At 43.5% G+C, this 11,715-nt stretch overlaps 1 protein-coding gene across 1 annotated transcript in view; it reads right to left on the bottom strand.

Annotated features, from left to right (window-relative positions):
• Sdk1 (sidekick cell adhesion molecule 1) overlaps nt 1-11,715 on the bottom strand; it is a 485,625-nt gene that overhangs the window by 207,069 nt on the left and 266,841 nt on the right. The window contains exons 7-10 of the mRNA XM_013023384.1: nt 10,806-10,889; nt 7,369-7,563; nt 4,184-4,300; nt 2,316-2,483 (exon numbers count right to left, since the gene is read on the bottom strand). Coding sequence (XP_012878838.1) covers nt 2,316-2,483; nt 4,184-4,300; nt 7,369-7,563; nt 10,806-10,889 — 564 coding nt within the window. The remainder of the gene's footprint in view (nt 1-2,315; nt 2,484-4,183; nt 4,301-7,368; nt 7,564-10,805; nt 10,890-11,715) is intronic.

Raw genomic sequence — 11,715 nt, 5'->3', positions numbered from 1 at the left:
AGGTAAGGGGAAGGTCACCAGCTTGTGAGTTCTACAGTCTTGGTTAAAATTGAGACTCTTTCCCCAAATACTCACAGCTGTACAATTTTTTATTCACAAAGTATTTTGTGATTTTGCAAAGTGAAATGTGTTTTTGTGCATGTAATTTTTTTTATCACAATCTCATAAAATCTGTTTTAAATAATGTGTCATATCATTGTCATTATTATTATTATTATCATTGTCAGTCATGGTGCTTGGACTCAGGGCTTGGTGCTATCCCTGAACTCTTTTGCTCAAGTCTAGCACTCTACCACTTTGGGCCATAGTGCTACTTCCTATTTCCTGGTGGTTAATTAGAGATAAGAGTCTCATGGACTTTCCTGCCTAGGCTGGCTTTGAAATGGGATCCTCAGATCTCAGCCTCCTAAGTAGCTAGGATTACAGGCATGAGCCACCAGCACCTGGCTTACTAAGTATTATTAGTACTCTGTAATACTATCACTCCTGAGTCCCAGGAATGCAAATTGTGATCTTTCCCTATACTACATAGTGGTAAGGGGCTGTATATGTTGGCTCTGCTTAGCCCTGCAGCCCTCCAGACTCCATAGCTGTGGATGTTAATAGCAGCCTCCCAGCAGGCGGAATACATGTCCCTCTGAGCAGCATGCACAGAGCAGGGAACTTGGGAGTCACAGGTATCACAGTTCAAGATCCAGCAGGAAAATGTTTGAGTTTTATTTTCCTTTCCTATGGAAGGGTACACTACTGTCAGGAACATCGGTGTAGATTATCATATGTCAAGCAGGTTGAAAATGCTCTGTAGGCCACCACAGTGGTCTACAATTAGATTGGTTTTCATTCTGAATCTTAACAGATCTACAAAACTTTCTGGGGAGTGATCTATAGAAATATACACTTCTCTTTTTAATGTATAACCAGTTCACTTTCATGATATGTCATGGTAAATTCCAATGCCAAATGGAACAAAACTTCTTTTCTAGTTATTGCCAATGTTTAGTACTTTCAAACTCTCCATGCTTTTAGAATGACTAATAAATTAGACAAAGGTCACTTATCAAAGTGGACACCAATGACATGATAGAGAGTGCTAAAAAAAAATCCAGATAGGGGGCTGGGAAGTGGCTCAGTGGTAGAGTGCTTGCCTTGCATGCATGAGGTCCTGGATTCGATTCCTCAGCACCACATAAGCAGAAAGAAAAAAGCCGGAAGTGGCGCTGTGGTTCAAGTGGTAGAGCACTAGCCTTGAGCTGAAGAGCTGAGGGACAGCGTCCAGGCCCAGAGTTCAGGCCCCAAGACTGACCTCACCCCCCAAAAAATCCAGATAGGAAATAAAGCACAATGAAGTTTCTCTTACAAGTCATTCACTCAAGGAAGTCAAAACTCTCTCATCGGGTAGCCTTATGAAAACCTATCACTAAGCACTAGCCTTTGCCTTTTTGAACAATGTGCTTTCATAATAATTAGGCAAGATGAGGGGGGTCTACGTACTTTGTAGTTGAAGGTGAGAGGGAGTACTTGGTACTACAATTTATTCTGCATTTCAGAAACCAGCATCCTAACTAGAGATGATAAAAGCTGAAGAAGCAATAAAGATTTTCTTCCAGTTTACTTCTAATACCCAAGAAGTAGTCATAGTTAATGTATTAGAAGTATGGTTTGGAGATAAGATAGTATAGAGAAAAACACTTTCTTAAGTTTTTTTTTTTTTTAATCCATCTTGGGGCTTGAACTCTGAGCTTAGGAGCTGTCCCTGCACTCTTCAGCTCAAGGTGAGCACTCTATCTCTTGAGCCACAGTGCCACTTCGAGTTTTCTAGTGGTTTATTGGAGATAAGTGTTTCACAGAGTTTCCAGCCCGGGCTGGCTTTGAACTGTGATTCTCAGATCTCAGCCTCCTGGATAGCTAGGATTACAGGCATGCGCCACTGGCACCTGGCTCTTTCCTAAGTATTTTAATTCCTGATTTAGTTGCCTTAGCAAACACTCTGAAAATTAGCTAACATCAGCAACTTTGTTATTTGAGTTAACTGGGTGTAATATCTCTAATGATTTGAAAAAGCCAATCTTATCTCTCTCAGAAAAGAAACAAAAAACAAAAACCCAATGCAGGAAATCTTTAAATATATCTTCTAATTAATATTTAAGAAACTGAAACATTAATTGCTCAATAGATTTCTATAAATCAGTTGTGAAAAAATAATCATCTTCTTGATGAAGTGAGAAAGCACCAGAACACATTGATAGCCCCTGGGCATCCATGGAACACAATTGCAGGGTGCTTAGTAGACACTTGTCAGCCATGGTGGTCCTTACTCCACACAGTGAGTGCTGCCGACGCATCCAGGGAGCCCTCTGTGTTGGCTGCATAGCAGGTGTAGTTGCCGGCATCCTGGATGGAAGCAGGGGTGATCTGTAGGCCTCCAGATTCTAGTAGCATAAACCTAGGAATCCGGACAGAGCCACTGGCCAGAATATGGTTCCCTGAAGAGCGGAAGAGAAGCAGAAACATTAAAGCCACAACCCTTGGAAGAGTAGCAACCAAGAACATAACACAGTCAGAGACATGGAAAGTTTTATCTTAAAAGAAAATAACTCAAGTATTTCCTTAGCATTACTTAGAGTAACAAAAATCCAGACTATGCTCATTGTCTAATATTGACCTACTTCGTTAAATGAAATTATGGTCTGTGTATGGGATCACTATCTTTGAACAAGTGCTTTTTATGTTTCTTGGTGTTTATATACATTTGAAAATATCTATAGAATACTACTATTATATTTATACTCAGGATAGAAAAAAACAAGACGTAAGATTAGCAGCCATGCTGGGCACCAGTGGCTCATGCCTGTAATTGTAGCTACTCAGGAGGCTGAGATCTGAGTACCATGGGTCAAAATCAGCCTGGGCAGGAAAATCTGTGAGATTCTTATCTCCAATTAGCCATCAGAAAACCAGAAGTGGCACTGTGGCTCAAGTGGTGCTGTGGCTCAGTGGTAAAGCACTTGCCTTGAGCTGAAGGGACAGTGCCCAGACTCAGAGTTCAAGTACCAAGACCACCACCACCAACAACAAAAAAGATCAGCAGCCATTGTTGTCCATAAGACTTCCTCTGAGATGGATAAGCCACCACACAGCTTTCTGGTAGCATGGACCAGATGTGAATTTTTTTTTTTTACTTTTTTGTCGGTTGTAAGGCTTGAACTCTGGGCCTGGGCACTGTCCTGGAGCTCTTCAGCTCAAGGCTAGCGCTCTACCACTTGAGCCACAGTGCCACTTCTGGTTTTCTGGTGGTTAACTGGAGTTAAGAGTCTAATGGACTTTTCCTGCCCAGGTTGGCCTTAACCTCAATCCTCAGATCTCAGCCTCCCGAGTAGCTAGGATTACAGGCATGAAACACCAGCACCTGGCTAAGATGTGAATTTTTTCTTTTTTTTTTTTTTGTCGGTCGTGGGGCTTGAACTCTGGGCCTGGGCACTGTCCCTCAGCTCTTCAGCTCAAAGCTAGTGCACTACCACTTGAGCTACAGCGCCATTTCCAGATGTGAATTCTTATATTCCCCCCAGATCAATGATTCTTCAAGCTACGAGAATGAACACACTTCAGCATAGACCCCTGAGTCAGGACTGGTTCAGTGCAGCAGGCAGGGCGCACGCGAATGTGTACATCTGACTTGCAGAAGGGGCTTGGAACTATGAATACAGCTGGTGATATGACACTGGTCTTCACAGGAACTGGAAACATGGTTGCAATTAAGCTCCACAGATCAAATTGGGGAGAGTGTAAAATAATGCTACGCTATATGTACCTTCATTAAAAAAAAGAAAGAGAGAGAAGACTAGCTTTTTAGTAGTATGAAGAAATCCTTCCTTCTACAAGTGGGAAAACGGATCATAATCAGAATTGCTTCATGTCCCATAATTAATGTTTAAAGAGGCCCAGTGGGTGGAAGGCACTCCGTGAAGGTTTACAGGAGAGTGATATTTGCATAATTGTTATCACTTTTTAATGGTTGCTTCCTATCTCGAAAGGTGGGTCTTCTTGCTCGGCCTGTTGGTTCTTGTACCCCTGTACCCCTTGTACCCCATCTCATCTAGCACTGGTGAGTGGATGAACACAGTGCAACAAAACACAGTGGTATTTTTATATTGCCACACTGCTACAGAAAGCAGAAGCCACCTGCCTCTCTTCCAAGTGATGGCAGGTTTGGGGGCTCCAGACACTTCACATCTCAGCACGGTTGTCATCCCATCAGTCACCGTGGTGTCAGCAGGACGCTGGGTGAAGGCCGGGGCGATATCTGTGGAGGAGAGTTTACAGTGTGTGGTCAGTGACAGCCTTGAGTGGTGCAAGGCAGCCAGACAGAGGCTCTGCTCCAGCTTCCTGGGCCCATTCACAGAGATGATGTAGCAGTAAAAGCTGAAAGCCTTTTGGGGGTGCTCATGACCCTCCATAATTAATTCCTAGGAGTTGCCTATCTTTGTTTGCTACTAAAAAGAAATGTGTGCATGAGTGCAAAGGGCAGGGGCCTAGAAAGACCAGTTTTAGGTGAATACTAAAGATACTTTGATGATGATGATGATGATGATGATGACGATACCCTGCTTTGGTTGTTCAAATAAAAGAAAAGGCTAGTTCTGAATACAAAACAAGAAGACATGGTCACACTGGGTATTTAAAATAACAATCATCTTTGGACCTCACTGAGGACTATTTTGCTGCAGGCTGGGGCTTCTCCCTCGTGAGGACCTACATGGTGAAGCCCCACAGAGGCTATCAGGTAGGGAATGCAGGCTGCTGTGAGCAAGAATTTGCCTGACCTTCTTGCCTGACTCTTCTGGGATCCCACTGGCAATGCAACTGTAGCAGGGGTCACCATGCCCAAATCTCATGGGAAACCCACAGGGGAGAAGTAGGTATATCCCAGGAGACCACAGTGCAATGGTGGCCACTTTCTTCACCTAGCAGAGACCCTCACAAGCCTCAGACAGCCCTGTCTACCTCCACAGCAAAAGCCTGTGGTTTCTATCCACCTCGTGTGAGCTTCACACACCAGGGCTGCCTTGTATGATGCAGGCACCTGCTAGCTAGTCTCTGAGCATCAGCTCAACTAACCAGACCTGAGGCCACCAGCCTGTTGGTGCTTCTGAAAGCAGAGGCGACCTTACCCCATAGAGAATCAGGGCCTCCAGACTACTGGCTCCTACATATCCCCCGTTGGTTTCCTGCTTCAGCTGCCTTGCTTGTCACAAGTTTCCTTCAGTTTTCCTCAAGGCATCTAAGGTCCCAACCCCATCACACTTCTTTCTGGTCTCAGTATGTTATCTCAGTGAGACCCTCCGCACCAGCATTCACAGCCATCTCTACAGCACTCCTTAGACAAGGGCTGCTTTTCTGTCCTAGCCTCTGTCCTAGGGCACAGAGCCTCATCCTTTTCCTCATAGCCTAGCCAAATACTCAGTAGCCATTTGCTATGTGAATGATAAAATAATATTTTTTTTCTTAAAATTTCCTAAAGGTAGTTTAATTTAGCCAACCAACTGAAATTAAAAAACAAGAACCATACAACAAAACACCATATTTTGCAAATTATGAGTAAAACTAGCTAACTCAGTACTGTTGTCCCTGTGACCAGCTTAAAGGCACATATCTGTTGGAATGTCTAATCTGACTTTCCAGAGATCCCTGTAACAAGTCTGGGTTGGCATCCACATGAAGAAATGAGAAACTGAGACCAAAAGAAACTCAGTGAGCACTCAGACCAGCTCACCTTCAAGTTCCAGGGTTTCTTTTCAGTAGGGGAGCATGGCAAATCACAAATATGGGACCGAATCCAGCCCATCACCTATTTTCATGAAGTTTTACTGAAGCTGGGCACTGGTGGCTCACTACTGAAATCCTAACTACTCAGGAGACTGAGATCTGAGGATTGCAATTTGAAGCCAGCCTGGGCAGGAAAGTCTGTAAGACCCTTATCTCTAATTAACTACGAAAAAAGCTGGAAGTGAAGCTGTGGCTAAGTGGTAGAGTAAAAAAGTAGTGAATGAAAAAGCTAAGAGATGGGAAGGGATGAGAAGGGGAAATAAAGGAGGAGGCTACAATGCTTAATAAGAAATGTACTCATTATCTTGCCCATGCAATTGTAACCCCTCTGTACAGTATTTTCACAATAAAAAAAAAGAAAAAGCTAAGAGATGTCATCCAGGCCCTGAGTTCATGCCCTAGGACAGGCACACACATACATACAAAATGTTTTATTGGATCTCAGCCACACTTCTTCTCTATTGCAACTTATGTGCTATGGCAGCAGAGTCCAACTGGCTGTGATAGAAACCATATCCCGCACAGCCTTAAACACTTCAGAGAAAAAAAAATTAATTCCCTGGCTGATCCTTGCTGCCAGAGAATCCTGGCTATGACTGCAAGGTAGGCTTTAAATAATTCGAATCGATCACAACTCAGTTTCTGGTGTAAGCACCTAATATAATTTCTATAGTTTGAAGTAATATTGGTTTCCTGTGCTCTAAACTACAGAGAAAATTTGACCTCTGAGCAAAGGTCAAGAGAATGACTCCCCCCTTCCCTAGTTTACCATAATAAGTGTGTACATCTTAGAAACTTGTCTTGTCCCTACCCAGCTCTAGCTGGTGGGAGCCATGGGCCATGAGCACAGTCCCTCTTTCCACTCTTTCCAGTGGCTCTCACACCTACGGCACTAGCACTTTACTTTCAAAAGGGCAAGCATGAAAGGTATAATTCCATAATCACTAAATTCTACTTCATTTTAGAAGAACAATATTACGACTATGGGAGATTAAAAAGAAAACCCACAGATAGAATGAAAACCTTTACTTTTATTTTATTTTTCAAAGACAGAGTGCCAAGGTATTTCTGTTAATGGGATAATAAAAGAAACTCACAAAAGAACTATAATTGTTCAATAAAACTAAAATAGAGAATGAATATTAAAAATGGGGGAAAAGATCTAAAGAAAAAGATTAGGAAGGAGCTGTTCACTCAACAGTACTTCCAATTCTGCCTAGAAAAGTAGGGACTGTTTTTCTATTTCTCCTTTAGAGAGAAGAATTTCATAGCTCAGTTGAGGAAACATCAAGGCTCGCAGGACAGCCAAGAGACCACAGCGAGATCCTCATCCCTCCTGGCTTCAGCAAAGTTCCCTATGGGACTCATGGCTGTTGAGTTGTGACAGGCATGGCCCTCCTTGCTGGGTCACCTCTGGACATAGGGCCCAATGGCTCCTCCAAATGGAAGTGCTGCTACTGTGTGTGTGTGTGTGTGTGTGTGTGTGTGTGTAAGGGAAGCTCTGCCCCATCCAGGAGACTGCTTTTCACTCATAGTGGTACTCACTAGTCACATCTAGGTAGGTGTGGGTCTGGATCTCCCCTCCTTCATTACTGGCAAAGCACTGGAAGATTCCAGAGTCTTCTGGATGCAGCTTCTGAATGCGTAGGCCTCCACTGGACAGGACCTGGTATCGAGGGTTCTGGAGCTTGCTGATGGGAATGGCATCTTTGTACCACTGGAGCGTGGGAACAGGGACCCCTGGGTAGGAGTGGAGATAAATAGGTATCAAAAAAAAATTAAGTTCCATGGGCTGGGAAGGTGGCTCAGCGGTAGAACGCTTGCCTTGCATGCATGAGGCCCTGGGTTCGATTCCTCAGCACCACATAAGCAAGTAGAAAAAAAGCCAGAAGTGGCACTGTGGCTCAAGTGGTAGAACGCTAGCCTTGAGTTCAGGCCCCACGACCGGACCTCCCCCCCACAAAAAAAAAATTAAGTTCCAAGACTTCCTTATATAAGGATCATGGTGAAACTATTCCTTTTTTTTTTTTTTATCGGTCATGGGGCTTGAACTCTGGGGAGGTGAAACTATTTCAAAGGCTAACATGGCAGTGGCCTTTCAGACACCCTGTAAGGATTCATTTTTCTCCTCTTCTATGAAGACACTGATGTAGAGTGACATTAAAAGAAAGACTGGGGAGAATGCTGAGACTGCATGGGTTTCTGGTCTGACCTTGAGATTCAGATGGAGATGAAGGGCTGGGATTCTGCCTGGTTCAGAAGGCTCAGCTGGGGCTGGGGGAAGGGAGGCAGGGAGTGGACACATCCTGGGTCTACCCTCACTGGATGCCTCCTTGTGGACACTTCACCTTTGTATAGGCAGCTGGTGAGAGGCTACTCTGTTCCTACACTAAGCACCAAAGAGCCAAGAACATGGAGTATCTATACACAGAGGACATCTAGGAAGGTCAAAGCTATCCAAGGAGGGTGAACTGGGTAGGCTAGAAAGACTTCACACAGAGCATACCAGTGCACATAAGATAAAGTTCAAAAATCCCACAGAATGGGGAAGGAAGTACTTAAGACTTGATTTGAGATCTCAGATGATTCTATTCTTCACTTTCTCTAAATATATAATTGCATAAGTGTATATATAATTGTACAAATGTATTATATTATATAATATCATGTGATACATGATGTAATATAAAACATTGGTTTTAAGATAGCGTTTCCAGGCTGGCCTAAGATTCACTATAGAACCCAGACAGGCCTTGAACTCTCAATCTTCTACTCTAAGCTGCCCAAGTGCTAGAACTGTAGGTATATAGCACCATGTCTGGGATTGAAATTAAAACCGCACCCTGCTATGAGTCAGGGGAAGGTCCACCCACATCCCGTCATTCTAGATGCTATATAGGTCGGAGCAAGATGTCCACTTTAATAAATAAAGTTAATGTCATGGATATCTCAAGATAATGTGTTCTCAGATTCTGTTCTCTGCCTTAATTATGTTTCCTGTCACCTTTCATTAAATCAGGAAATAAAAAAAAATCCATTTCAAGGTAAAAGCATAACCAATTCATGTAAAATCTACTAATGGCAATTACATGATGTAGTTTCCAAAAAGAGTCCCCATTTCGCATGCTGCTGGAATTTCATTGTCAAAATTAAAAGAAAGCAGTAAATTATAAGACAGTAATGCTGTGCTGGAAGACACGTTCAATATACATTTACAAGTCTATGCTTAACTAGCAGTTTGCCCTGAAGAAATCAGAAGAAAAGAGCACTCTCATCAAAGGGAGAGTGTAGCTTATTGGAAAGTAATTGTTAGGACTGGGGAAATTGGGGTTATTTGTATTGGAGAGCAACCTAAAGTCAAAGTCTGTCTGTCCACTCTCATTTCTGAAATCTCAGCAGCCTAAATACTTCATAGCACCATACTCAACAGAACTTCCTTTGGAAGCTAGTGTTTCTGTGAAAAACATACATTGTCACCTCAAAGGAAAGTCACCTTGTCCTTGCAACTATGCTGGTACAGCCAGAGCAGAGAAGGGCAGAGGCAGAGCAGGTCTGCAGGGAGCAACCATGGTGAGATGACCAGGAGCTGGGACAAGAGCAACCAAGGACACAGGTCCCAGAAGGAGTGGCTGCTCATAAGGTAGCACGTTCTCTGTCTTTACCAGCAATGCTGCCCAGGACTGAAGTGGCATGCATGTGAGTGTACCCAAGGGTGAATGGGATCAATTCTGAGCCCCAGGGCTTCATGTTCAGGAGGAAGCTAGGTAACCCAGTAGGAGGAAGTGTCTTGATAGCTGATGACTTGGGGTTTAGATCTTGTCTCCATGCCCTTGGACCCCAGTACTCAACAAACAACTCTTCTTACATGCCAGGTACCTGGCTGATTTTACAAGATGTATCTCATTTGATCTTTGCAGTTCTGAGCACCTGACTTCACCTTGCTTTCTAGGCAAGGTTTCCAATGTGCTTGTCTTGTGGAACTGCAAGGAGGTTTTCAGAATTGGTTATAAACTTTACCTTTCCTGCAACCTCTTAGGGGGTTGGATAGAAAAATCCACTCTTGAGATGCTAGGCCCTAGCTGGGAGTCAATGGCTCATGCTACTGCTGCTCAGGAGGCGGAGATCTGCAGATCACAGTTCAAAGCCAGCCCAAGCTGGAAGGTCCATGAGAATCTTATCTCTAATTAATCAGCAAAAGCTGGAAGTAGAGCTATGACTAGGAGAAGAGTACCAGCCTTGAGCAAAAAAGCTAAGGGACAGCACCTAGGCCCTGAGTTCAAGCTCGAGGACCAGCACAAACCAACAACAGCAACAACAAATCTACCTTTAAGATGCTAGGCCCAAATAGGAGGAAGCTTTCTACTTATGCAGGCTTTGTTAATGAATTGCCTTGCAGCATGATCTCCATGGGGAGTGTGTGTGAGCACGCATGTGCATGCATGCGTGTGTGTGTGTGTGTGTGTGTGTGTTGTGTAAACTCCCTATGTTGCCTGATAGAAAGCCAGAGATGAGGGCACTGGGCACAAATGAGGTACCAGGAGTCTTAGAACTGACCTGATTAACAGAGGAAATCTGGCCTGAAGTTAAAAGGCAGACAAGTAGGAAAAGTTCCTATTCTATAACTTTAGAACAATCTCTCTCCAGTATGGACATGGCTTCCAGTCCTCATGGATTGGTTGGCAATAAGTTTTCTGTGTGTTCCTTGCTTTGTAGAGCTGGAATGTGTGCAAGGAGCCACCAAGGTATGTCCTGTTGGCTCTGTTTGGGACTCAGGACGTGGAGTCATCCTTTTGCTCCTTCTCCTCCCCTGGGGTAAATGTGAGCATTACTGATTTATAAACATGACACAAGAGCTCAGAAGGATCCAGCACGATTCCCAAGGTCATAGGCCTGGGTTCCTCAGTCCTCCTGCCCCTGGAAGGACATGTCCTGCCTTGGACATGGTCACTGCCACTCCTCCACCTCACTGCTCCCATACTCACCCATGGCTTGACATGCAATGTCCACAGTTTCTTCCACTTCCACTAAAACCCGACTCTCAGGCTCAGCAGTGAAATATGGTGGCTCTTTAAACAAGGAAAAGAAACAAAAGATGGACCTTAAGTAAAAGAAGGATCTGACAGCCTGACATAATTGGAGCTCCATTCAAAACTGTTCTCCAAACTTTATCATTAATTATCCTTTCTCCCATCCTCCCTCTCTCTCTTCTCTCTCTCTGTCTCTCTCTGTCTCTCTGTCTCTCTCTCTCACACACACACACATACACACTTGGAATTCATGAGCAGCAGGAAAGGCAGTTTATATTCTAAGGTTTGCAGAAAGCAAATTACTACTCATGGCGAGGGCTACTTTTCAGTTTATGGGCTTGAATCATGGAATATCTTAATTCACATTTTAGAAGGACCATCCCAAGAGGTTCATAAAGGTTTATATTTACAGCACAGTGTTTTATAGGCTAGTTTGCTTTAGTATCTAAACACTGACTCCCAAAGCTTGTCAAATACAGTACCCTATCCAGACTCCTGGCCTGTATCTCTAAACAATGTAGCTTATTAGTATAGTTTTTAAAGTCTTAGCAATGTGTATCTGAAATAGATTTAATACTTCAGTGGAGTGTAAAATAATAGTAAAGAGGTGTGGGGGGAAGCTCCATCCATCTTTGGAAGCAAAGGCAACTCCCTGACATTTGGTTGTCTGAACTCTCCCCTGGCTTGTGCAACAGAAATCCTGGTTGTATTAAACAATGAATTTCCTCTGAGAGTGAATTGTAATCTTTCAGTTTATTCAGCAGAAATTCAGCAGAGGCATGGCTGGGTTCAAGAGTATTAAGGTAGTAGTGATTTCATTATCATGATAACAAAAGGCCCTTCTATTCACTTTCTGTGTGGTAAT

This window comes from Dipodomys ordii, unplaced genomic scaffold (assembly GCF_000151885.1).
Source record: "Dipodomys ordii isolate 6190 unplaced genomic scaffold, Dord_2.0 Scaffold68, whole genome shotgun sequence".
Taxonomy (NCBI): Eukaryota; Metazoa; Chordata; class Mammalia; order Rodentia; family Heteromyidae; genus Dipodomys; species Dipodomys ordii.
The sequence above is the reverse complement of the archived record's forward strand: the minus strand, read 5'-3'. Positions and strand labels throughout refer to the sequence as shown.